Here is a 27,770-nt window from a genome sequence, read left to right as displayed (position 1 = left end):
CTCTGCAGCTCTACATGCCAAGAACAGATGCATACGGGTAAGTAGCATATTCCGTTCGAGGCATATGAGCTGCAGATCACACACTTAGGATAGACTATATAGCAGTGTCTCCCCTAGCGGTGGTCACCTGTATCGGGTGCAGCAGTTTGGAATAAGGTTTTAAGGACAGCCTGACCTACAGAAGCTTGTTGTTTTGCTTGCATGTCAACACAGTAGTGTTTAGTGAAGGTATGTGTTGTAGACCATGTGGCTGCCTTACAAATGTCTAAGGGAATGTTTCCTAAGAATGCCACGGAAGCCCCTATTTTGCGTGTGGAATGCGCTCTAGGGGGAACGGATGGTGTGCGTTTAGCCTTGTGGTAGCATATTTGGATACATTTAACTATCCACCTGGCTATCCCGGATTTGGAAATGGGGTTGCCTTTATGTGGTGGAGAGAAAGCAACAAACAATTGTTTGGTTTTGTGGAATGATTTGGTTCTGTCAATGTAGTAAAGCAGGGCTCTTTTAACGTCTAAGGTATGAAGAGCTCTTTCAGCTACCGAGTCCGGATTTGGGATGAACACTGGTAGCTCAACTGATTGGTTAAGATGGAACGGAGATGTGACTTTTGGCAGGAATTTCAGATTTTTTTTAAGAAGCACTTTGCTGCGGTGTAATTGTAGGAATGGTTCTTGTATGGTTAAAGCCTGGATTTCACTTTCCCTTCTAAGGGATGTGATAGCAATAAGGAAAGACACTTTCCATGTGAGGAACTGCAGTTCGCATTTATGCATAGGTTCAAATGGGGGTCCCATGAGCCTTGCAAGAACAATGTTTATATTCCACACTGGAGAGGGTGGTAATCTGGGTGGAATAATCCTCTTGAGGCCTTCCATGAAGGCCTTAATCGCAGGTACTCTAAATAGTGACAAGTGTTGTCAATTTTGTAATTAGGCTGCTAATGCTGCTAGGTGGAAACGTATGGATGAGTACGCTAAATTACATCTTTGCAAGTGTAGTAAGTAGCAAATGATGTTCTGGATGGATGCATCCAGTGGGCGTATATCATTGTTAGTGCAGTAAATGGCAAATCTTTTCCATTTTGCAGTGTAGCAGGCTCTAGTGGTAGGTCGTCTGGCCTCTTTTATAATATTCATGCAGTCTGGTGGTAGGTTGCGGTAACCGAACTCTAGGACTTCAGGAGCCAGATCGCTAGATTCAGTTGACCTGGATCTGGTTGTCTGATTTCTCCATGGTTCTGGGTTAATAAGGACGGGGAGAGGCGCAGTTTTTGGTGTGGAACTAGAGAGTTCCAGCGGTGTTGTGAACCAGGGCTGGCATGCCCATGTGGGAGCGACTAGGATCAGTTTGAGAGACTGTTGCCTGAGCTTGCGTACCACGAATGGAATGAGTGGGAGAGGCGGAAAAGCGTACGCAAATCTGCCTGACCAGTTCATCCATATCGCATTGCCCTTCGACTGTCGGTGGAGAAACCTGGCGGCGAAGGTTGGGCATTTTGCGTTTTCTTGTGTGGCGAACAGATCTATGGCTGGTTGGCCCCATTGTTGGAAAAAGGAGAGTAGGACTTGTGGATGTAATTCCCATTTGTGGATCTGTTGAGTCTGTCGACTTAACAGGTCGGCAATCTGATTGTGAACTCCTGGAAGGTGTTCTGCAAGTAGGTATATGTTCTGGGGAACGGCCCATCTCCAAATGTTCTGTGCGAGCTGGGACAGCTGGAGAGAATGTGTGCCTCCTTGTTTTTGTATATAATACATGGCTGACATGTTGTCCGTACGGATGAGGACAGTTTTGTTCGGGAGATGTATTTGGAATGATTTTAGTGCTAGGAATATTGCCAGTAGTTCCAGGTAATTGATATGGAGCACTTTCTGTTGAGTGGTCCATTTGCCCCGAGTGGTGTGTCCTAGGAGATGGGCTCCCCATCCCGTGAGTGATGCGTCCGTTGTTAGCACTATTTGTGGAAGAGGCTCGAGGAACGGCCGCCCTTTGGACAGGTTTATTGTGTTCCACCATTTTAGAGAGCGATGTGAGCGGCTGTCCACCAACACCAGATCTGTTAGATGTCCGTGAGCCCGATTCCACTGACGTGCTAGACCCTCTTGCAAGGGACGCATTTGTAGTCTTGCATAAGGCACAATGAAGATGCATGAGGCCATCATGCCTATGAGTTGCATGAACACTCTTGCTGGAAGAGAGTGTTGGGTTTGAAATTCTGTGATCAGAGCTTGTATATTGGTTACCCTGGCTGGGATATGCTAGGGGTTTGGAGGTATTTATGGTGGCTCCCAGATATTGATGTATGTGGGAGGGTTGGAGATGAGATTTGGGATAGTTTATTGTGAATCCCAAGCTGTGTAATAGTTGAATAGTTTGGGGAGTGTGTAGAACGCATTAGTTGAATGAGTTGGCTTTTATTAGCCAGTCGTCTAGATACGGGAAGACATGAATCTGTTGTCTTCTGAGATGCGCTGCTACAACTGCTAGACATTTGGTGAATACTCTGGGCGCAGTTGTCACCCCGAATGGCAGGACTGTAAACTGATAGTGTTGTCCGTCCACCACAAACCTTAGGTACTTCCTGTGAGCAGGATGTATGGGAAGGTGAAAATAAGCGTCCTTGAGATCTAGTGTGGCAAGGAAATCGCCTTGTTGTAGTAGTGGGAGCACTTGAAGAGTGATCATATGGAAATGATCTGAGTTTATATACAGATTTAGGGGCCTGAGGTCGAGTATTGGTCTCAGAGTCCCGTCCTTTTTGGGGATTAGGAAGTACAGTGAGTATACCCCTGCACCCTTATGTTGTAAGGGAACTGGTTCTATTGCGTGTTTTTGAAGCAATGAGAGAGCCTCTTGTTTGAGGAGCGTAAGATGGTCTGGTGACATGGAACGCTGCTTGGGTGGTATGTGTGTGTGTGTGGGGTGTAGGTATTGCCTCGACCTCGTCCCTTAGTGTTGTTTCCTCTATATCCTCCTCTAAAATATCCTCTACTGGGGGATGTTTGAGAAGTTTTGAAAGTAGAGGAGGTGTCTGCTCCCATATTCTTGGAGGCTCCTCTGTAGAAGGAGCGCCGAAAGGAGCCACGTGGTTGTGGAGACTGCAATGCTCCCATGGACTTCGCAGTCTGTGTCTTTTTTCATTTTTTCGAGTGCAGTGTCTACTGCTGGCCCAAATAGCTGTTCTTGGTTAAATAGTTGGCTGAGTATGGTACTTTGTACTTCTGGCTTAAAGCCTGAAATGCGTAACCAGGCATGGTGTCTGAGGAGTACACTTTTGTTTATTGCTCTAGAGGCGGTGTCTGCGGCGTCAAGTGCGAATTTAATTGACACATTTGAGATGAGTTGTCCCTCTTGTATAAGGTCATTTGCCTGGGTCTTGTATTGGTCTGGCAGGTGTTGTAGCAGATTCTCCAACTGATCGTAGTGAGCCCTATCATAGCGTGCTAGTAGGGCCTGGGTGTTGGCAATACGCCAATGATTAGCAGCTTGTGCTGCTACTCGTTTGCCCGAGGCTTCTAATAGTTTAGATTCTTTGTCAGGGGGTGGTGTATCTCCCGTGGTTTGGGAGTTGGCGCGTTTCCTTGCGTTGGAAACGGCCAAAGAATCCAGAGGGAGCTGTCCTTTGATGTAAAAAGGATCTTCTGGGGCAGGTCTATATTTTTTCTCAATTCTTGGGTTAAGCACCCTGGCACGGACGGGGTCTTTAAATACTTCTGTGGTGTGTTTTGTGACACCTTTAATCATAGGTAGAATTTGTACTGTTTTATGAGACTGTTCAAACGGGTCTAAGAGGAAATCTTCCTCGGGTGCATTGGAGTGCATGGTGACACCATGGTAAAGTGCTGCCCTGTTTACTAGTTGTCCAAACCCCAGGTGGTCATCTGGAGGTGATGGTTTGGAGGGATATGGTGTAGGGTCAGGCATATCTGGTAGAGTGTATGCCCTCATCCAATGGTGCGATATCTGGATCTGTGAACGGATCATTAGGGTCACCAGGATTCCCCCCTCCCCCTAGGTCGTCATCATCATCGTCGTGTGGAGGTGGTGTATGTGATGGAGATGGTAGAGGTAAGGGTGATGTAGGCAGAGGGGGAGGGGTAGAAGGTCGTATGGGAGAGGAAGGAGGAATAGGTGATGTTGCAGAGTCCTTTCTTATAGGAAATGGGGCAGGTGTTGTGTCCAGTTTCCGTTTCTTACATGGCATTGCAGAGACATGTCCAGTCTTTGGATTAATATAGATCCTTTTTTGTGTTGGCTCTGGATGGAAAAGTTCTTGTTCTTCAGGAACAGATTTTGGCGCCAATTTTTCGGTTCCGATAGAGGTTTTGGTTGATCGGTCGAGTCTTTGGCTTTAGGAGGTGCATTATAGTCCTTAGCCGGTGGTTTCGGTGCCCATGAAGGTTTCAGTGCCGAAGTTAAGTCTTTCGGCTTGGGAAGTTTCGGTGCTGGTTTATCTATGGGCCTCGATGTTTACGGTGCCAAGGGTGTCGGATCCGATTTCGGTGCCGAAGGTGCCGGGGGTACAATTCCATGCGGCTTGCTCGGGCCGAGCCACCGGAAGGCTTATGTTTCTTCGGAGCCGAGCCCGGAGGCGGGGCTTCTGAAGGGTGTTTTCGGTCTCGACTGAGGCCAGCTGGCGAAGTCTTGACCAATGCCTTTGGTTTTGGAGGGGTTGGGGCAGGGGCAGTGGTACTCACGCGTTGCCCAGGAGTAATGGGGTCCTCGGAATCTTCTTCCGGGACATCGGGACCATCAAAGATGTTTTCTGGGTCTGGTTTGTGTGCCATGATATGGCGTCGAGCTCTTCGAGCCCGAATGGTCTTTTTGGATCGAAATGCTGTGCAGGCTGGACAGCTGGCTTCGTCGTGTTCCGGTGATAGGCACAGGTTGCAGACTTTGTGATGGTCACTGTGCGGAAATTTTGCTCCACACTGGGGGCATTTTTTAAACGGCATCCTTTCCATGAGCCGTAGGCCTCACGGCGTGGATAGGCCCAACCGCCCGCGTCGACGTCCGGAATCCAGCCGATTAATTCGATGTCGAGTGAAGGTGCTTCAATGTAGTTGTTAGAAGTTTTTTCGCTTCGAAAAGCTAGTATTTGAGATTTTCAACCGGAGTGGAAAAGTTACATCCGAACCCAATGTTGGAAAAAAAACAATCTGAGGATGGAGTGGATGCCCATGCGCACTGTAGTCCAAGGGAGGAGTCACCTATATCGTGACCAAAGACTTCTTCCGAAGACAACAACAACCTGCAATCATCTGAGCCCAACACCAGATGGCGATCTACTATCCTAAGTGTGTGATCTGCAGCTCATATGCCTCGAACACAGGTATTCTAAATAGTGAAACCTTTTGTCTTCCGTAGACAGGCAGCTACAGTAGCTAAGTGTAATCTGATTGCGGTATAGGCTATGCCCAACTTCTGCATGTGTAGAAGGTAACAAACTATCTTGAACCTGAGGTCAGAGAGGATGTGTGTATTTTCTGAGGCAGTAGTGTGCAAACAGTTTCTATTTGCCTGCTTAAAAGACCATGGTGGTGGGTCTGCACGCCTCTTTAAGAACAGACCTATACCTTTTCCGTAGGTTCTAAGACTTCCGGAGCTAAATTGCAAGATTGAGTTTGAGATTTGGGATCTTAGAGTCCCCTTTTGTATTAGAAGGCCTGGCTAATTGGGTAGCTTCTAGTGGGGAACTAGAGAGAGCTCTAATAGTGTGGAGCACCAAGGTCGAGGGGCCTAGGTTGGTGCTAGCAAAATGGGTGTGAGGGATGTCTGTCTGAGCCTCCTCACCACGAACAGTAGGAATCGGAGTGGCAGATAAGTATAAGCAAATATTCCAGACCAACTCATCCATAGTGCATTGCTTAGAGACCACAGGTGTGGCACTCTGAAGGCGAAGCTTAAGCATTTTTAGTTTTCTGCAGTGACGAACAGATCTATTTGTGGGAACCCCAAACACTTAAAGTACATGTGTAGGACTTGGGGGTGGAGTTCCCACTTGTGGATTTGTTGATGTTTTCCTGCTGAGCAGGTCTGCTAGATCTTTTTTTTTTTATTGAGTGGATAACAAAGAACAGCACAATTGCATAATACGCCTTACATCCAATAAAACAATAAATTCATACAACAATAAAGTACTGGTGCAATGTCAAAGGGCTAAGCAGCTCGAGTCCAATCAGATAATAGATTGAATACATTAGCAAAACGCTAGTGCAATAGGTCTGCTAGATGGTTGTCCACTCAAGGAATGTGCTGGATGAGTAGATGGACTCTGATTGCCCACATCCAGATGCTCTGTGCTAGTCTGGAAACTGCAGTGAATGTGTGCCCCCTTGTTTCTGTACATAAAACATGGCAGTTGAGTTGCCTGTGCGTATCTGGACTGTTTTGTTCTGAATGAGGGTGTGAAAAGCCTAGAGCCAGAGCTGGATAGCTAGAAGCGCTAGTTGATTGATATGGAGCATTTGTTGAGCAGAATTCCACTGCCCCTGAACAGTGAGATGATTGAGGCAGGCTCCCCAACCTGCGAGGGAGGAGTCTGTTTTGATGGTCTCTCGAGGAACTGGGTCCAGGAAGGGCCACCCCTGCAATAAGTTGCATGTATTCCATCACTGCAGGGAGTGATTAATGTGGCCCCCACACCCACATTAAATCTTGTAGATGACCTTTCGCTTGAGACCACGGTGCTGTTAGGCACGCTTATAACATGCGCATGTAAAGCCTGGCACGACGGACTACTGCTATGCAAGGTGCCATCATCCCTAATATGAGCATTACATTTTTGACTGTCACCTGTCATGCTGTCTTTTCCAGCCAGTTCGTTTCGACAAGCTTGAACCCTGGTTGGGTTGGGGTAAGCGGTTCGAACAGATTAATCCAAGCTGTTCCTCAGAAAAGGTTGAAAATGGGACTTGGTTAAATTGATGAGGAGACCCAGGCTGTGCAAGGTGTATTGTGGTCTGGGTGTGAGCAAGACAGTTGCTAGGTTATGTCCTTGATCAGCCAGTCGTCTTAAGGGAACACATGGATGCTGCTCCTCTGATGAGCGGCCACTGCGGCCAGAAATGTGTTGAAGATTCTTAGTGCAGTAGTAAGTACGAGGGGAAGTACTTTGAATTGAGAATGTTGCCCACTTAACACAAACCTGATATATTTTCGACGCGCTGGGTGGATGGGCATGTGGAAGTAGTCATTCTTCAGATCCAAAGCGTTCATGAAGTTGCCTTTCTGCAGTAGCGGTATGAAGTTCTTTTTGTGTCACTATGTGGAAGTGCTCTGACGATGTATTTGTTGAGAGGCCAGAGATCGAGAAGAGACCGGAGGGAGCAGTCTTTCTGAGATAAGTATACAGAGTATACACCCCTTCCGTGGTGTTACTGTGGAACAGGTTCTATGGCCCCTTTATCTAGAAGAGCATGTACCTCTTCGTGAAGGAGGAACAAATATTCTTCTGATAATCTGTGTCGACGAGGGAGAATGCTTGGTGGTGTCAGTATGAGTTCAAGACAATACCCCACTGTTTGACGTCTAGAACCCATCAGTTGATTGTTATTTCCAACAAATGGGGTAGAAACCCATGTAATCTTCCCCAGAGAGGCACCCTATGATCGGGGGAAGCCGAAGGGCGTCACTGTTTTGAGGCAGTGGGTCCTTTACCTCTACCGTTATTATTGTTAGCTCAGTATCCATCCGTGTAGTGACAGGGATTGAAGCAACGACCTGGTGAACGTTGTAGCCGATTCTGATCTGGGTGTCTTAGCTGCCCCAACGAAACTGAGCGCCGAAAGGAGCCTCGCGTGGGCAGTGGATGAGGGTGCACATTGCCTCTGCTTTTTAATTTGTTTTTCTAACATCTTACCTACCTGAGTGCCGAAGAGATGCGGACCATCCAAAGGCACATTCAGCAAGTGTTGTTGCACTTCAAGTTCAAAACCAGAAACCTGGAAGTAATGCAGCGTGTATCTGTGACTTCTAAAGCACACTGAACATTAGTGTTTGAGAATATTTTTTCTCTGCCACTAACTGCTGACCTTTTTTCAGTATAGCTCTTTTTTGCCATTGGGTCCCAGTGAGTATGGTCCTATCTGAAGAGTAAACCAATAGATCCTACCAAAAATGAATGTGTCCTTGTGTAATGCAACAGGTGCTCATGTAAAGCACTCTGATACAGGATACCTTTGGGTCAAGTTTGCGCTATATACAACTCCAGAAACAACAAAGAAAAAAAATAGAGTTTGATATCAATTAGTAGGAATTTGTACTGCTACCCTTTTACCCAAGCATCTATTTTCTTTCCGATCAGGATTGCTCTGGGTGTTGACAAGCTTTCTGGTAGTGTACCACCAGAGAGTCAGGAGGCAATTGGCCATGAATATATGTAGGATCACTAGTGGAAGTTTTATATTTTTTTTATCCACCCCAAGCATGAACATTCTTGCCTTAACTGGCTTCTTTAAGATATCGGTGGCCGTTTTAAGGACTCCTTTTAGCATCAGGAGATATTGGAGGAAGCATCGGGTGAAGGAGAGAGTTTGCACCTGAAAACCGTCTTAATCTTGCTGTGCATGGAGCTCGACATTGTGAAAAGTGTCAGCCCTGTGTAATACTGCATGTTATGCAGTGACGTCATCTGTTGGGGAAGGGTTTGGCAGAATACAAATATGGGTCTGTGTCTGCAGGATGGTCAATATTAACCATCCCAAGGGTAGGAGCCTTGCACGTCATGAATTGAGTAATGTGGGTCATAGGGGAGTCTTGGATTGTCCCCGCCCCATAAGTGTGAAGAACCCCTAGGTGAATGCTGCGGTGACTAAAGGAAACCCATGAGGAGGTGGAGGAACGGAAAGTGAAGGATGAGTACAAAGCAGAGGAGAGGTAGCTCCGTCATATTTCTTAGGCCTTTTGCGAGGTATGGGCGTTGGTGGGTTTATAGCCTCCTCACAAGTTAATTTACTCTTATGAGGTGTATGGTCTTTTTACATTTGTGGAGGCTCTGCCAAAATTCTTTGAGTGCTCGGCTGATGTATCCTCTTTTGTCAAGTGCCCAGATGTTCTTGCAGCCGTTCTAGAATGGACTGTCCAGAGATTAGAGGATAGGAGGATGAGAGGATAAGAGATTAGAGTATAGAGTATAGATATAGATATCTATCTCTCTCAGGAACTACTGAAGGGATTTACACCATGTAATAACAAGCATTTACAATGCAACGGTCTCGGCATTGTTAAAGTTAGAGCTATTGGCATTGCTCGTGACATTATTTTTGTTTGTTTTTAAAACATTTAAAGAAACGGCATTGTTATTTACAATGTCAATAGCTTAATCACTCTCAAAAGCGAGATTTATTATGCGAGCATTATTTGAGAAGTTTGGCAAATCCATAATTATGAGGAAAACGCTGCAGCATCGCAAAATGCCAGTGGCCCAGACTAATATGCATGATTAGTATGTGGATTCCATGCCCATTCCATCTTTGTCCTCTCTGCTGAAACTGCTGTCTGAAGTGTCAAATTTTATTAATATTAATACTAAACAAAAATCGCACTACCGTGCCAGGGCCAGACTTGGCGTTGATAATGATTGTTTGAAAAGGGAACTTTGAAAGGATACGAACTTGACCAATTCTGGTTTCAAAATATAAGAGAACACTGTAGAGGCATGCGTCTACCAACTGTTATATATAATTTGGGATATATTTCTTAATCTGTCGAGTTCAGCCACTGCATGATTATATTGTCGTCTCTTTTTGAAACTCATGAGCAGTAACATTGTCGTGGTGTCACTAGGGCTTCAAGAGGATGCTTTTTCAATATTATATACAAGCCACAGTTACTGCTAATTTATCTTATGCAACTAACAACGATTGACAAAGCCAATAGTCCTAACTTGTTGTAGGTATCATGTTACTTGTTGTATCATTATGCCTGGATGCAATGACAAAAGAGACAGCAAAATACAAGTCGTATAGACCCCGCGCAACACCGCCCCCCACCCCCACCCATTTGTTTGTATCCCACTTAAAGCCCTGGGTAGGATACTCAACAACAGGGCCGAACTGGAACCCCAAAGTAGGCCTGGCAATTATGTCGGACCAGCTGGAGGGTCATGGGGGAGGTTAACTGTGAAGCACTTTTGCTACAGGAAACGCCCGATGCCCGGGCAAGCCAGCCCGGCCCTGCTAAACAACCCCGTTCTCTCCCGCATTTACCTGTGATCAGGCGCGCAACACCCATTGAACTCAAAGGGCTTCAGCCCCCCCCCCCCCCCCCGTCATGTGTGGCAGCCCGGGATGAGACCGCTTCCCGGGCAGACACAAAGCCGCGCCTGAGCAGTTCACAGGTCTTTAAAAAGACCATATGCATGTTAATGAGGCCTCGCTGTTGCTTCACCCCTTCTAAGAACCCCCGCAGCTCCACTCTGCCTAGATGCAGCCCCCCCCCACCCCCGAAATCAGCGCCACTCTGCCTACTGTTTAAAGATTCAGCGCCCCCCCCCCCCCCGAAATTAACTAGCAAGTGATTTCGCTGGTCGCTTTTTCACAAGCTCTGAACTTTGGCAGTGATGTTTCCCCTTGATAGAGAAGTTTCAGTTTCTGTATTTGGATTCCATGCCCATTCCTTCTTTGTCCTCTCTGCTGAAACTGCTGTCTGAAGTGTCACATTTTATTAATACTAAACAAAAAATCGCACTACCGTGCCAGGGCCAGACTTGGCGTTGATAATGATTGTTTGAAAAGGGAACTTTGAAAGGATACGAACTTGACCAATTCTGGTTTCAAAATATAAGAGAACACTGTAGAGGCATGCGTCTACCGACTGTTATATATAATTTGGGATATATTTCTTAATCTGTCGAGTTGGAGTGGTGAATGTTCCATGCCACATTTTGCCATCAAAATTCATTTCGACGCAAAACTAGAACCGGAAATGAGGCAAGACGCCGAGTTGTAGCACCACAACATAAAAGGAAGTTAAGGAGGTCGAAGTACTGTTTGCCAGAGCGGAGACCATAGTCCAAGCACGGTTCATTGTGGCAGAGAAACCAGAGTTCTATAAAATAAATGTTCGTGAGGGAGGGGGTGGTTTTCGTAAAACGTGCCTGGCGCTCGGTAAAACAGCTTGAATTGTGTAAGGATGACCCGCGAGCCGAGAGAGCGTGCACAAATGTTGATGTGAGAGACTGAAGACATTGAGAGTTAAAATCTGCAAGCGACAATTACTTTTATTTTCTTTGCTACATAAATGATCGAATTAATGGAGGGCACCGAAAGACACCACCGCCTTTCTCCGAGGCACAGCAGAAATGCCTCGGAGAAAGGGAGCGTCCTTTTCGGATTCGGGGGCGTGTTTTGCTGTTGTCTCCTCCCTGAGACTTTTCGCAAAAAACACGCCCCCCGATCCGAAAAGGACGGGGCATGATTGGAGTGACGGGACCTCTTCTCCAATGGCTGGCCAGCATTTACTAGGCCAGCCAATGGAGAACAGGGTAGAAGAGGGGCGGGTTCAAGCCCCTCTTCTCCCAAGTCATTATCTCTCGCAAGCGCAGCCATCGCTAGCCGAGACCTAAAAAGGGCTCTTTCTGAAACAAGACTTACCTTTTTGCCAAATTTGGTGTAATTCCGTTCAGCAGTTCGGGCTGTAGCCCTGTCTAAAGTTTCCTATGGAAAATTACATTGGGAAAACACATTTTGGGACCCCCTTTTTTCTCAGCCCCAGATTGTCGAATCACCCCGAAACTTTCAAGACAGGAGCTGACCGGAGCGGGCCACTAGTTTTGAAAAATTCGCAAGGATTTGTCAACCAGCGCCAAAGATATTGAGAAAACAAAAAACGCTTTTCCTATGGAAACTAGGTCCTAACTAGAACTACCTACTGGCAACCGCCGTGAGATATATATATATATATATATATATATATATATATATATATATATATATATATATATATATATATATATATATATATATATATATACACACACTTTGATGTTACTCGGTTACCGAATAAAGTTCATCACTACAAATAAATATACATCACTCAAACATCCCGTTTGAAGATGCACTCAAAAAGCAGATTAATTCCACGGATTGAAAAGAAAACCGGCATTTTCATTCAGATACATTTCCGTGCCTTACGTGTTCCAGAGCACAGCTCCTTGGTCACAGGCTTCAGGATACTGCGCAGAATAGGTAGAAAGGCACTCTCCTCTGCATGTTCTTTATTTAATTAGCCCTCCTGGGCCTCACAGGTGAGTTCAACTTAGTGTTGCATGCTGGGATAGGTAGTGCACTTTCATGAATTCCTTTACCTTTAGTAGTTTTCTGCACTGCAGCATAAAGTTAATTTGATTTACAAGCCCTCCAGTGGGCCTCCGAAGTGAAATCGTCATGCAGGGAGCAATGCCTTTTCTTCAGTACTGTGCACTAACAAATATGCTTGTGATCAAGGAGCTGGAGCTCAGAGACGCGCAAGGCGAAGGAATGACGCTAAATGCAGGGACGCCGGTTCAGCCTTAAATGAAGGATTCCTGTAAAAAAAAACAAAAAAAAAAAAAAAAAACACCCCCCCCCCCCCCCCCCTCCACGAGTGTTAATACAGGTTCGCATAAGATTTCAAAAAAATATCAGTGTGCCGCATCATACCCTTGAGCATAGGGAGATATTGTATTGCCCTATGTGTAGTGGAAAGGGTCAAGTTCGCGGGGGGGGGATTTAGGACAGGGTGAAGGTGGTGGAGGAATAAATGGTGGCGGTGGTGGAGGATGATGAGGAGGAGAGGCTGCTGTAAGAGAATGCAAGAGACAGGCCTCTTCTTTTTGGATGGCACCGGTAGATCAATGGCCTCTTGTAGGAAAAGTTGCCATTTTGATGGTGCAGGTACTGTTTTGGCCAAGATATGCCCAGTGTGAGGCTGTATAGGGATTTGCCTTTGGAGGGCATCAAGTTCTTCCTGCAATTTGTTGAGAACTAACTCCAATGGAGTACCAGAGTGTTTTCGGTGCCGATTTGGAAATCTTATGAGCCGTAGGGATTTCTGTTACGGTGCTGGAGTGGTTGATGCAAAGGATGAAGATCAGCCTGGTACCTTAGTGGTCGGCTTGAGTTGTGGTGCAAAGCCCGAGGGCGGAGCATCCAACTCAGTTTTTCGGTGCAGACCATGGCCTGCTGGCAGTAGTGGCCTGTGAGCTTTATGTTCAGTCAGAGCCTAATGTTTTTTCGTTGGCTTGACGGGGACGTCAGTACTCACGGTACGCTGGAAGGTCCTGCATCTGAATCCAAGTCCAAGTCAGAATCATCAATGAAAAAAGCCTCTTCCTCGCCTGCAGAAGCCTCATGGAGCTCCTCCTCTTCGACATCCTGTTGTCTGAAGAGGTCAGGCTCATCTTCGACCACACTCCAGTGCATTTCCCTGCAACTTTCCCTTTGGTTCTGTAAAGTTTTCTTTAAACGAAAAGATCGGCAGACCTCGCAGTCTGCTTTGTGGTTGGGAAACAAGCACAGGTGCAGACCTGATGAAGGTCGGTCTACAGGTACTTAACGTGGTACTTGGGGCAGAAGGGAGTCTGGTCCATCAGCAGGGCATTCTAAAAGCAGAGCCGAAGGGATGGAACGATATGCCCGAAATGCTGCTGTTAAAACTCAAATTAACAGTGTTCTAGATTTCAAAACTCAAAAAGGTGGAAACATGAGGAGAAGGGTGAATTACGAACCGAAAAAAGTCTGAAACGGTCTCAAACCAGAACGCAGTAATACATGTCCGAACCAGACGGCGGAAAGAAAACAAACTAACAAAGTCAAGACCCACGTGCACTACTACCAAAATTAGGATTCACTTTGCCTTGTGACTCAAAAGACTGTCTAAGAAAGACAACCTGCACACATCCAGATCCAATACTAGATGGCAGGAGTACGCAAAGTATGTTCCTCTACAGCCACACATGCCTTGAACACAATTTCTCTTTAGTAGCAAACAATGTATGCACATGTTATAAGATGTGTGCTACTCCTCCAGGACTGCTTTTGTCGTTGGGCGAGTGAAGCACGCCTTAGCACGTTCATCCCGGATAGACCACACAATTCTGGCACAGCTCATTCTTTTCAGGTGCCTTGCAGGGCTAGGTTAGGTTAGCTAGGCAGTATTAATGCCACAGCAAATGTCTTTGCTGTATTGTTTTGGCAGTGCCATGTCACGTGACTTGCTTTTCAAAATCGCATCTATCATGCTAAGTATTATGACGTTCAAGTTGATCTTCCCTTTATTTAGTCGTCTTATAACGCATTAAAAATCCCCACCACAAAGAAACCACGTTGTTATCCTTACTTCAACTGCAGTTTTGTAGATCTGTAGTTTCACTGCTAGGGGCTCCCAAATTCCTAGTTCTTTCATGTCAGTCAGTGTTCCGGTCTCACCATTAACACCCCACGATTGACTTCCCTCTTGTGTATGCTTTGCCTAGTCAAAAAAGTGAAAAGTATCATAATTACTACACAAAGGACACCAAACAATTTTTTTAACACTGCATACCACAAAATAAGCACAAATTGATTCCTATCACAATGTTTAGATTGCTGAGCAGCCAAAAGATCTGCATCATAAATGCCATGCCACTAGATCAGGTTAGTGACCCTCCGAGGCACATCAGTCTTAACAATAGTTACAAAGTATAGGAAAACTTGGCAAAGGTGGTATTGCGCTCATTGAATTGCTAGACAGAAGGAGCATGTACACTGTATTAATTTAGAAAGTTACTTACCTGTTACTACAGCTATCCAGTATTGGTATCTTTCATAGATTCACATGCCAGAGTCATTCCCCGTCGTCATGGGAGTCTCATGGTAATATGTGTTCACCTTCAAGAAACCCTTTCTACTGTTCAAGGAGCATGCCGTGATTTTAAGGACTAATCCTATATTTATTCCTAAAGTATTGTCTCAATTCCACCTTAGTGAGCCGGTCACACTCCGGACCGTCTTCCTGCGACCATCAACGCCTGCAGAGCAAGCACTAAATACGCTGGATGTCAAACGTTGCCTTAAGTTCTACCTTCAGAGAACGAAGGACATTCAGGAAACCGATCAATTATTTGTGGCCTACGGCCAAGGCAGAGAAGGGACTGCAATAACGAAAGACACTATCGGAAGATATAGGCGGCTATACAGTTCTGTTATGTCAAAGCTGATAAGCCTTTGGAAAGAAGAACAAAAGTTCACTCCACCAGAGTAGTTGCCACGTCAGCTGCCCTCTTTGCTGGAGTGACTCTGGAAAAAGTTTGTTGTGCTGCAACCTGAAGGATCACTCAATACCTTCACGCAGCACTACTGCCAGAGTCGGCGCAAGATGCAGACGCAGCTGTGGGCCAGGCGGTGCTTCATCACCTCTTCCATTAAGGTAAGCCTCTTTCTAACTCTTAGAAAAAGTATTCCTTTTCATGGGGATTTCTTATACTTGCGTATTAATGGTTATGTGAAATCTAAATGAGTAACGTGTATTATAAGTTACGTTATTTTTCTTGTTTCTCGATGCTACTGTGTACACAAAAATGTGAGTATATGTGAAAGCAGTTTTGTCTTACAAATATGTCGTATACATTTGCTGTCTTTCATCCTTTAGTCTACACAAAAAAAAAAATATGGGGGAGAAAAGAGACGCAGGAAACTCTTTACATGTACCTACTATATTATTTCAAATTTTGGGGTTCTCTATACTGTCGAAGTCTCCCATCATCCACAACAGACAAGATCATATTGGATGTTACTACTTGCTATTCTGATTCAGGCATGTGACTATGAAAGAAACCCCAATACTGGATAAGAAGGAATATGCTACTTACCAGTATGCATCTGTTCTTGGCATGTAGAGCTGCAGAGTTGTACACTTAGCATAGGTCGCCATCTGGTGTTGGGCCCGGATGTTTGCAGTTTGTTTTTCTTCTTGGACCGTCTTTGGAAGTCACGAGTTTGGTGACTCCTCCTTCGGTCCGTACTGCGCATGGGCTTCGGCTCCATCCTCAGATTGTTTTTCGCCAACAGGGAAATGATGGAGCGTAGTAATAACAGTGAGAAACCCATGTGTGTTGTATCTAAATAAGATGGACTGGAACGGATACAGGTAGCCGGGGAGGCGGGTGGGCGTGTACAACTCTGCAGCTCTACATGCCAAGAACAGATGCATACTGGTAAGTAGCATATTCCGTTCGAGGCATATGAGCTGCAGATTGTACACTTAGCATAGATTATATAGCAGTACCCAACCTTAGCGGCGACCACCGGTATCCGTTGCAGCTGTTTGAAAGAGTGTTTTTAGTACAGCCTGGCCCACCCTAGCTTGCTGCTGGGAATGCACATCTACACAGTAGTGTTTTGTGAAGGTGTGCGGTGTAGACCATGTGGCTGCCTTGCATATGTCATCTAAGGGTATATTCCCTAGAAAAGCCATAGAAGCCCCTAACTTTCTTGTAGAGTGGGCTTTAGGGGGAACAGATAATGTTCTCTTTGCCTTCTGATAGCAAATTTGTATGCATTTTACAATCCACCTAGCTATCCCTGATTTTGAGATGGGGTTGCCTTTATGTGGTGGAGAAAAGGAAACGAACAACTGTTTGGTCTTCCTGAAGGGTTGCGTTCTTTGTATGTAATATAGCAACGCTCTTTTCACATCTAGTGTGTGTAAGGCCCTTTCCGCAACAGATTGGGGTTGCGAAAAGAAGACAGGTAATTCCACTGTTTGATTGAGGTGGAAGGGGGTAATGACTTTGGGCAGGAACTTCGGATTAGTTCGAAGTATGACCTTGCTGTGATGCATTTGTATGTAAGGTTCCTGTATGGTGAACGCTTGTATTTCACCAACCCTTCTAAGGGAAGTGATAGCTACAAGGAAAGCTGTTTTCCAGGTGAGAAATTGTAGCTCACATTTGTGCATTGGTTCGAAGGGCGGACCCATTAGTCGTGTAAGGACCAAATTTAGATTCCATACAGGGGAGGGTGGTGCCCTGGGAGGAATTACTCGTTTGAGGCCTTCCATGAAGGCTTTAATAGCGGGCACTCTGAAGAGTGACAAATGCTGTCTGTTTTGTAGATAGGCAGCGATCGCTGCTAGGTGTAGGCGTATGGATGAATACGCCAGGTTACACCTGTGAAGATGGAGCAGATAGCATATGATGTGTTGTATGGATGCATCTAGAGGGTTGATTGTATTGTTACGGCAGTACATTACAAATCTTTTCCACTTTGCGGCATAGCATGCTCTAGTGGTAGGACGTCTGGCTTCCATGATGATGTTCATGCAATCAGGGGGAAGGTTAAGGTACCCGAATTCTAAGATTTCAGGAGCCAGATCGCCAGGTTGAGCTGAGCTGGGTCCGGGTGCCTGATTTCTCCATGGTTCTGGGTTAGGAGGCATGGGGAAAGGTGCAGTTTTTGATGTGGTACCACTGATAGTTGTAGTAGCGTGGTGTACCACGGCTGTCTGGCCCACGTCGGAGCTACCAGAATGAGTGTGAGGGAGTGCTGTTGTAGTTTCCTGACCACTAATGGAATTAGTGGGAGAGGTGGAAAGGCGTATGCAAATCTGCCTGACCAGTTCATCCATATCGCATTGCCCTTGGACAATGGGTGTGGGTATCTGGCGGCGAAGCTTGGGCATTTTTTGTTTTCGTGGGTGGCGAAGAGGTCTATTTGAGGATGCCCCCACTGTCGGAAGAATGGGTGAAGAACTTGTGGATGCAGTTCCCATTCGTGTAGTTGTTGAGTCTGTCTGCTGAGCAGATCTGCTATGGTGTTTTGTACGCCTGGAACATGTTGTGCCAGGAGAAAAATGTTTTGGGGAATTGCCCATCTCCATATGCTCTGGGCTAAGCGGGAGAGCTGGGGAGAGTGTGTCCCCCCCTGTTTCTGTATATAATACATCGCAGTCATGTTGTCTGTGCGAATGAGGACTGCTTTGCCTGAAATCTGCTTTTGGAAAGATTTTAGGGCTAGAAAGATCGCCAAAAGCTCCAGATGGTTGATGTGGAGCGTTTTTTGCTGTGGCGTCCATAGACCTTGCATTGTGAGGTGTAAGAGGTGCGCTCCCCAGCCGGAGAGCGATGCGTCCGCTGTTAGAGTCACTTGGGGAACCGGGTCCAGGAACGGCCGTCCCTTGGAAAGGTTTGTGGTGTTCCACCACTGCAGAGAGTGATGTGTGCGGCCGTCCACCAACACCAGATTCGTCAGCTGACCCTGGGCCTGGTTCCACTGTTGTGCTAGGCACTCCTGAAGTGGACGCATGTGGAGTCTTGCATGGGGCACTATGAAGATGCAAGACGCCATCATCCCTATGAGCTTCATAAACACTCTTGCTGGTAGAGAGTGTTGAGGAAGGAATATTTTGCGTAAGGCTAGAATGCTTGTGATTCTGGCTGAGTTTGGATAGGCAATACCTTTTGAGGTGTCTATGGTGGCCCCGAGATATTGCTTTGTGTGAGATGGTATGAGGTGGGACTTTTGGTAGTTCACCGTGAAGCCTAGCTGATGAAGCAGTTGGATGGTGCTGTTTGTATGTTGCACGCATTGGTGGTAGGACGCGGCTTTTATGAGCCAGTCGTCTAAGTAAGGGAAGACGTGAACATGTTGACGTCTGAGGTGTGCTGCTACTACTGCTAGGCATTTGGTAAACACCCGTGGTGCAGTGGTGACCCCGAAGGGGAGAACCTTGAATTGGTAATGTTGCCCGTCCACCACGAACCTGAGGTATTTTCTGTGAGAGGGGTGTATTGGAATGTGAAAGTACGCGTCTTTCAGATCCAGTGTTGTGAGAAAGTCTCCCTGGCAGAGGAGTGGGAGGACTTGTTGTAAGGTGACCATGTGAAAGTGGTCTGAATGTATGTAGGCATTTAGAGGCCGGAGATCCAGAATGGGTCTGAGGGTCTCGTCGTTCTTTGGGATTAAGAAATATAGGGAGTAGACCCCTAGATTTCGTTGATTGTCGGGTACCTGCTCTATGGCGTGTTTCTGGAGGAGCGAGAGTACCTCTTGTTTGAGCAGTGTGGAATGCTCTTGGGACATTGGACGGTGCCTTGGTGGGATATTGGGTGGGGTAGATGTTAGCTCGAGGCAGTACCCTGACCGAATGATTTGGGTCACCCATTTGTCCGATGTTATGGACTCCCATACGTGGATAAAATCTTGTAGTCTGCCCCCGACCGGAGTGGAATGGTCTGGGGGGAGCGAAGGGGAGTCATTGTGCGGGTGGGGTGGCAGAACGGGTATTGTTGGTTTTGCCCCTGCCCTTATTGTTGTTGCCTCTGTAACCACCTCTTTGGTTGCCCTTTGAAAAGGTATTTTGAGGAGGGGATTTGTAGGAGGTAGAGGCATTATCGGTGGAGGAGCCTCTACCTGTGCCCCGAAAGGACGAGCGTCGAAAGGAACGCTTAGAGGCTTGGGTCTGGAGCGCTCCCATAGACTTCGCTGTGTCTGTATCTTTCTTCATTTTTTCGAGCGCTTCGTCTACCTTTGGGCCAAAGAGTGTTTGCTGGTCAAAGGTGTGATTAAGTATTGATGTCTGGACCTCAGGCTTGAACCCTGATATCCTGAGCCAGGCATGGCGTCGAAGCAGGACACTGGTGTTTATGGCTCTAGAAGCAGTGTCTGCTGCATCGAGGGCACACTTAATGGAGGCGTTTGTGATTAGTTTGCCCTCCTGTATCAGGTCATGAGCTTGGCGTTTGTATTTCTCTGGAAGGTGCTGCATAAGAGCCTCTAATTCATCATAGTGTGCTCTATCATATCGCGCAAGCAGTGCTTGTGTATTTGCAATGCGCCACATGTTTGCAGCCTGGTAGGCGGTGCGTTTACCAGACGCGTCCAGAAGTTTAGATTCCTTGTCTGGTGGTGGGGCATCTCCTGAAGATTGGGAGTTAGCCCTCTTTCTAGCTGTGGAGACAACTAGGGAATCTAGAGGAGCAGGGCCCTTGATGTATGCAGGGTCTGTGGGTGCCGCCTTGTACTTCTTCTCTATTCTAGGGTTTAGTACTCTGGCTCTGACAGGGTCTTTGAATACCTCTGTAGCGTGCTTGGTGACACCCTTAAGCATGGGTAAAATAGCAGTGGAACGATCTTGTAAATCAAATGTATCCAGTAGGAAGTCTTCTTCCACTGGTTCCGTGTGCATGTCCACCCCATGGTAGTGTGCTGCTCTCTGCACTAAATGGTGAAACCCTAAAGAGTCCTCTGGAGGAGACGGCCTTGATGGGTATAGGTCGTCTTGAGGTACATTGGGTACATCAGGGTTATTATAATCCTCCCATGGATCTGGGGTCCCTGGTGGAGTGGGATCCATTGGGGCGTCCCCTGGGTCATTGTCCGGGTCCCCGTCATCCGGGTCTGGGGATGGGGCCGGATCGTAGTGAGGTAAAGGTGGAGGGGGTGGTGGTGGGAGGGGGGGTGGCAGTGGGGAGGGTACTCTAAGGGGAGAAGTAGCTGAGTCCCTCTTTTTGGGTGGAGGAGGAGGAGCCGGAGCCTCAAGGCGACGCTTCTTAGTAATCACAGTCAAAAGGCCAGTCTTTGGATCTCTGGACAAAGTCTTTTGTAAAGGGTCTGGTGTAAACAGAGCCAATGGCGCCGAGTCGTCTGTCGGCACCGGCGATTTCGGAACCGGAGGTTTCGATGTTCTGTGTACGCCCTGCTTTTTGGAGGTCTCCGTGTGTTTCGGCGTCGAATGCTGTTTCGGCGCCGGAGCGTCGGTGCCGACCGATTTCTGTTTGTGTTTGGTCGGCGCCGAGTGTCCAGGCTTCGGCACCGGTGGTTTCGGAGTCGAGCTGGATTTTGCAGGCTTCGGTGCCGAGTGGTGTTTATCGGCACCGGGCGTCGGCTGGCTCGATCCCGAGCTGCCGTGAGACTTTGAGTGCTTCGACACCGGGCCCGAAGGTGGGGTGATCGAGGCTTTGGTTTTGGTTTTGCCCAGGCCGGCAGGCGAGGGAGTAACCGGAGTCTCTTTGGTTTTCGGTGCGGGGCTGGGAGGGGGCATTGTACTCACGGCCCGCTGTCCTGGTGTTACGTCCTCCAGGTCGGAGTCGTCGGCCTCGGAAGCGCTGACGATGTCTTCTCCCAGTTCGGTGTGTGTCTGCCCCGAAGCTTCGGCGTCGTCTCCGAAGATGTCCGGTGGAACTGTCGAGGATGAGTGCGCCATGGTGCGTCGAGCCTTTCGATCTCGGATCGTTTTCTTCGATCGAAAAGACTTGCAGGCGGGGCAGTCTCGAGCCTCGTGTTCCGGAGAGAGGCAAAGGTTACACACCTGATGGAGGTCGGTGTGGGGAAATTTAGACCCACATTTTGGGCACTTTTTAAACGGAGTCCTTTCCATCGGCCGGGACCGGAGTCGCGGAGGGCCCGAAGGCCGGTGTCGATGTACGGGATGGAAAAAGTGCCGCTTCGAGAGATGAAGATGATGAAGGAACTCGAAGAATCGAGGATTTTCCGTCGAGGCTGGAACCGTAGAAGTTCGAAGCCGGAGTACGAAGGATCACATCCGAGCCCGATGGCGGAAAAAAACAATCTGAGGATGGAGCCGAAGCCCATGCGCAGTACGGACCGAAGGAGGAGTCACCAAACTCGTGACTTCCAAAGACGGTCCAAGAAGAAAAACAAACTGCAAACATCCGGGCCCAACACCAGATGGCGACCTATGCTAAGTGTACAATCTGCAGCTCATATGCCTCGAACACTAAGTTACTTACTGTAAGTACGGTTATCCAGTATTGGTATCTTTCATAGATTCACATGCACCCAACCCTCCTCCCTGTAGAGTCTGTTTCAATATTGTTTTATGAGATACTCACTCCTCACTTGTGCTGGGAAAATTTGAGGGAAACTATCTCTGCTTGAAGGGTGCTAGCAGTGGATTGGCTGCATTCAACATTTAGTCTTTGTTTTTTTTTTTTTAAAGGACATAGATAGGCTATTTGAAACTTGACTCTGGGCCCTTATAGCCTATGGCATTATTTAGATACGGCTTGATTATGTTACCGTGGGACTCCCATCTTGACGACAGGGAATAATTCAGGCATGTGAATCTGTGAAAGATACCTCAATACTGGATAAAAGCTGGGGGCTTGCCAATTCATGTATCAATCTCAGTTCCAGCATTCACCCAGTTTTAGCATACTGTTATACATCTACAAAATCTTGTCTAAATGAAACCAATATGATCCATTTTGAGGGGGTACATCATGTTGGATGTCCTAAACTAAAGCATAAAATCAGGAAGGATTTGGCTTTTAACAATTACATTAAAAAAAGAAAAATCAAGGATTTGAGCTATATAGGATACAGATTGAAAAGGCAAAAAAAGGGAACACTGTCCTTTAAGTTTATATAATGCAGCAGCTCATGCACAAGAGAATCAACATTGTTCCCTTCTTGTACCATTGCCAAATCCTTCACCAATGTGAAACAGTAGCTGTATTTCTCACTTTTAATGTTTGGGCAAAGCATTACTATTCCATGTCTGACACACCAAACAAAAGACTACTTCATTCAAATATTACAAAACCTATTCTAAGCAGATGTTCAGATTATTTGCATTTGGAGTGCATTAATTTATACATATGCATCAAAAACCATAAAGAAAGGTTCGAAAGTCTCTTAAAATAACAGCAATACCAAGCTATGCTTTACTCGCAGAGAAAGAAAGCCAACCTGATCCAGTCTCATAGAAAAAGAAAAACAGGGAATTTATCTTGTGTGCAGCAAATGGGCAAATCGTCAGACTACAATGAGTTTCTTGGATTAAACACAAACCCTCTGCGGCTGCTGCTAACATGAAGGCTTCCAGTTTGACAATACATCCTACAGAGTGCATCTCTGGCTTTGCATAAACTGAAGAAGTCAGCCACTATGGCAGTCAGTTTTGTGTTGCAGTACCCTCAGGAGTAGCTCTGGGAGTAAACAAAAAACACTGCTTTGTGAGCTGACAACAAAACCGACTCAGCAGCACTCCTTTGTCTACTACCGTTGGCACTCCTACCTCGATAAGACAAAAGTCATTCCCTACAAATTCAATGGCAACAGGTTCTTTCAGTTAATAGCAGCAGCGTTTGCGTCACCATACTCTATGGTTAGGGACAGCAATTCTGGTTCTTGGCATGTCCTGGTGAAGACTTATCACAGCCACCAGAACAGGACATCTTCCACTTAAAGCAGGACGAAGACCTGCTGGGTAAGTACCTTGCTTTGCACATTATCTCCATCAAATTTTAAAGAAAATTTGCTTGCCTAAAGTAGGCAAATTCAAGTGAGAGGCTGTACGGCTTAAAGGTAGTAGACTGTGGAGCTGAAAATTGCCTTGCCGTATTGTGAGAATATCTAGGCAACACGACTCCCGTGGAAATAGACATATGGAGATGGCCTGGAAACAGATACTGCTAAGGTTATGTGGACTGTGGGGTAGCTTGCATGGACATGCGTGCCTTTTGTCTGTATGCAACAATTGCAATTGCGACTCTTCCTTCGTCTTGTTTATGAACAGGTCACTTTGCCCACTGTCACTTTAAAAAGCACTTTTATCAAGTCACTGGGTCGGGGTTTCCCCATGTACCCATGAACTGCTGGTGGGTCCCCTTAAAGAGGGATATGTTAACCTCTTGGTGGAAAAGTCTGATGAAGTCTAGGGACCCAATCAAGTAAGTGACATTCGTGGTAAGGCACCTGTTAAAGCCACTTCAACGACAAGTTCAGAAGTGAAACCATCATCCAGCATATGCCGTGAGAGCGAGTTCCAAGAAAGTAGGTAACCTCTGTTGGAGAAGTTGTCTTGGTCATAGCTGGTCTGGCATCGGTTTGTTAGATGCCTTTTTGCAACTAGCCCTTTCTTCCAAGGGTGTTCAATCTTCTCCCAACCAGGTTTCACAACCAACTCAGAATTACTGCTGTGATGGAGTCAGGCCTGGCTGGCCTGTGAAGTATGCCAAAGCACGCCACGATCGAACCACCGCCCCCCACCACCACCCTCCGCGCCTGGACCCCGATCAGCACCGAAGAAACCGTCCGCACGATGAACTCCATCCACTCTGGATCTCCTACCGACCCCTGCCCTCACCACGTCTTCAACAAGGCAGACGCTGTCATCGCACTCCACCTGCGGGACATCATCAACACCTCCTTCGACACCGCTACCTTCCCGGAGAGCTGGAAGCACGCCGAACTCCGCGCTCTACTAAAGAAGCCATCAGCCGACCCCACCGACCTCAAGAACTACCGCCCCATCTCGCTGCTCCAGTTTCCTGCAAAAGTCATCGGGAAGACCGGCAACAAGCAGCTGGCCGCCTTCCTCGAGACGAACGGATCCCTCGACCTCTTGCAGTCTGGCTTCCGGGCCAACCACAGCACCGAGACCGCCCTGATCGCAGCCACCGATGACATCCGAGCTCTGCTTGACAACGGAGAAACAGCGGCCCTCATCCTCCTAGACCTCTCCGCGGCCTTCGACACTGTCTGCCACCGTACACTAGTGCAGCGACTCAGCAACGTCGGAATCCAGGAGAAGGCACTGGAGTGGATCATCTCCTTCCTCGCCGGAAGGACACAGAGTCCGCCTCCCCCCGTTCAGATCTGAAGCCACCGAAGCCATCTGCGGCGTTCCTCAAGGCTCCTCGCTCAGCCCAACCCTCTTCAACGTGTACATGAGCCCCCTCGCAGACATCGCACGCCAGCACAACCTCAACATCATCTCCTACGCCGATGACACCCAGCTGATTCTCTCCCTCACCAACGACCCCGCCACCGCCAGAGCCAACCTCCACGAAGGGATGAAAGAGGTAGCCGAATGGATGAAGAACAGCCGCCTGAAACTGAACTCGGAAAAGACGGAAGTCCTCATCCTGGGATCCTCACCCTCCGCATGGGACGACTCCTGGTGGCCCCCCGCCCTAGGCAGCGCACCCAAACCAACAGACCACGCACGCAACCTGGGCTTCATCCTGGACTCCACCCTCTCTATGACCAGACAAGTCAACGCCGTCTCCTCGTCGTGCTTCAACACCCTGCGCATGCTACGAAAGATCTTCCGGTGGATCCCCACCGAGACCAGAAAGACGGTCACCCAGGCCCTCGTCACCAGCCGTCTGGACTACGGCAACTCCCTCTACGCCGGAACCACCGCCAAACTCCAGAAAAGACTTCAGCGGATCCAGAACGCCTCAGCACGACTCATCCTGGACATCCCCCGTCGCAGCCACATCTCCGGACACCTGAGAGACCTGCACTGGCTCACGGTCACCAAGAGAATCACCTTCCTTCTCCTCACCCACGCACACAAATCCCTACACAACCAAGGCCCAGGATACCTCAACAGCCGCCTCAACTTCTACGCTCCCAAACGCCAGCTTTGATCGACCGGCCACGCCCTCGCCACCGTCCCCCGCATCTGAAGAGCCACCACAGGGGGGGGGGGGGGGGGGACGACGGTCCTTCTCCTTCCTCGCCGCCAGGACGTGGAACTCCCTCCCGACCCACCTCCGCCTGACCCAGGATCACCTCGCCTTCAGGAAGCAACTCAAGACCTGGCTGTTCGAGCAGTAGCGGACCCCCTTCCCCTAGCGCCTTGAGACCCTCTGGGTGAGTAGTGCGCTATATAAATGCTTTGATTGATTGATTGATGAGATACATACTATTTGTGATCCATGAAAGGGATTCCAGCTTGTACTGTAGCTTTGGCCTCAGCAGTATCAGACCCTTAAGCTACACAGTCTTTAATAGTCTCTGAATTGACTGTATTTTTGCATTGATCTATGAAATTGTGAAGTGAGAGGCTGTGCTTTGAAAATCATAAAGAAGCAACTGACAAGTCTTTACAGATATCCACGTATGCACTTATTTGGAATATCAACCACAGGAAAAAAAGTGACAATCTCATCTGCAGTTGACTATCATTCTTCGGCAGGGGGTAGGGATTGAGGGGGCTAATTACATTCTACTGTGGGGGCGGGCACATCATTTTGCGTAACGCTGCTACAGGGCAGCGCTACCATCATAAGCAGGTAGAACATTGTGTTGGGGTACCCTAGCTGTGAGAGAAGTCAACCCATTGCAGTGACGGTGGGGTCACAAGAGGAACGAACAAGTCCCGGTAAGGTAGGTAGGGAGGAGGCCTGCAGATTTTCATCTGAGGCAGTAGATAATAGAAAGTATGAACTGCTAATAAATAAGCGGACAAATAAATTCCTTTGCGTTGTGTATTTTTAACAGATCAAAAGATTTTGCCAGAGAAAACGCTACACGAGCTGATTTCATATTTTTTTAGGTCCTTAAAACACCTCAAAGGAGAACGGGGAGGGGGAGTAAAGAAGGCACAGACAACGGCGGGAGAGCGGGGTTGTAAATAAGGCACCAAAGCATGTCGTGCCTGCAGTAAGAGAAACTGGATAAAGAAAATAGTGCTCAGTCTAAATAACACGTCCTGTGTAAAAATTGAAGCAAAAGGGCCAGTCGCCATGGGAGGAGATCATTTTGCGTAACGCTGCTACAGGGCAGCGCTACCATCATAAGCAGGTAGAACATTGTGTTGGGGTACCCTAGCTGTGAGAGGAGTCAACCCATTGCAGTGACGGTGGGGTCACATGAGGAACGAACAAGTCCCGGTAAGGTAGGTAGGGAGGGAGTGCTTGTGAAGAGCCTCGTGTGCAGAGGCCACCATACGCTGTGCAGAGGCCACCATAAATTGTGAATTGACACCCCTCCCCCACTACACACCACTTTTTCCTCACAGCAGGAGGCCTGCAGATTTTCATCGGAGGCAGTAGATAATAGAAAGTATGAACTGCTAATAAATAAGCGGACAAATAAATTCCTTTGCGTTGTGTATTTTTAACAGATCAAAAGATTTTGCCAGAGAAAACGCTACACGCGCGGATTTCATTTTTTTTTAGGCGCTTAAAACACCTCAAAGGAGAACGGGGAGGGGGAGTAAAGAAGGCACAGACCACGGCAGGAGAGCGGGGTTGTAAATAAGGCACCAAAGCAGGTCGTGCCTGCAGTAAGAGAAACTGGATAAAGAAAATAGTGCTCAGTCTAAATAACACGTCCTGTGTAAAAATCGAAGCAAAAGGGCCAGTCGCCATGGGAGGAGACAAATAAAGAGGAGGCGGTATTAAGGCCATTTATGAATCAGAAGCCAGCATAAAGGACGGACAATGACAAACCAATGGCAAATATGGGCGGCGTGGGTGGGGCTTCAATTCCCTAGTCCACTACAGCAGATCGCCAGAGCAGCGCATGCGCACTGGCTCGACCTAAAAATGAAACGGAATCATTTAATTTTTCTTTTTTAAATGTATTCCGTTTTCCTTTAAGGAAAATGTGCTGCATTAAAAATAAATGCTTTATTTAAAAAGCAGTCACAGACATGGTGGTCTGCTGACTCAAACAGGCCACCATCCCTGGGAGTGCTAGCCATTCCCAATGGAGTTGCATATTGCACCAGCCTCGCACATAATGAGGAAGACAATTTGCAACCCCATTAGGAATCGCAAACAGTATCTGAGACACTGTTGTAAATGCCATTTTGCGAGACGCCCATTAATCATATAGAAGTACGGGTTATTTTTACAAATTGGTGTTGGATTTCTTTGAGTGGGTGTCTAATTTTCTGCCTTTGCAATAAATGCTTAGCACTACCCTTTGAAATGCCTAACTCCTTGCCCACACTACTACAAAAGAGCATTTGGGGTGTCATTTGTGCCTCTAATTCCTTTGGAGTTTGCCTGGACTCTTTACACAGTGTACCTCTTTTTGGACCAC

General features: G+C 47.3%; 1 protein-coding gene across 1 annotated transcript in view; it reads right to left on the bottom strand.

The window, feature by feature from the left end:
• CCT3 (chaperonin containing TCP1 subunit 3) overlaps positions 1 to 27,770 on the bottom strand; it is a 113,696-nt gene that overhangs the window by 6,485 nt on the left and 79,441 nt on the right. The window contains exon 13 of the mRNA XM_085638849.1: positions 14,323 to 14,454. Within this exon, the coding sequence (XP_085494975.1) occupies positions 14,323 to 14,454 (132 nt within the window). The remainder of the gene's footprint in view (positions 1 to 14,322; positions 14,455 to 27,770) is intronic.

This window comes from Triturus cristatus, chromosome 12 (genome assembly GCF_964204655.1).
Source record: "Triturus cristatus chromosome 12, aTriCri1.1, whole genome shotgun sequence".
Lineage (NCBI taxonomy): Eukaryota > Metazoa > Chordata > Amphibia > Caudata > Salamandridae > Triturus > Triturus cristatus.
Note: the sequence above shows the minus strand (reverse complement) of the source record. Positions and strands in the feature narration are given on the sequence as shown.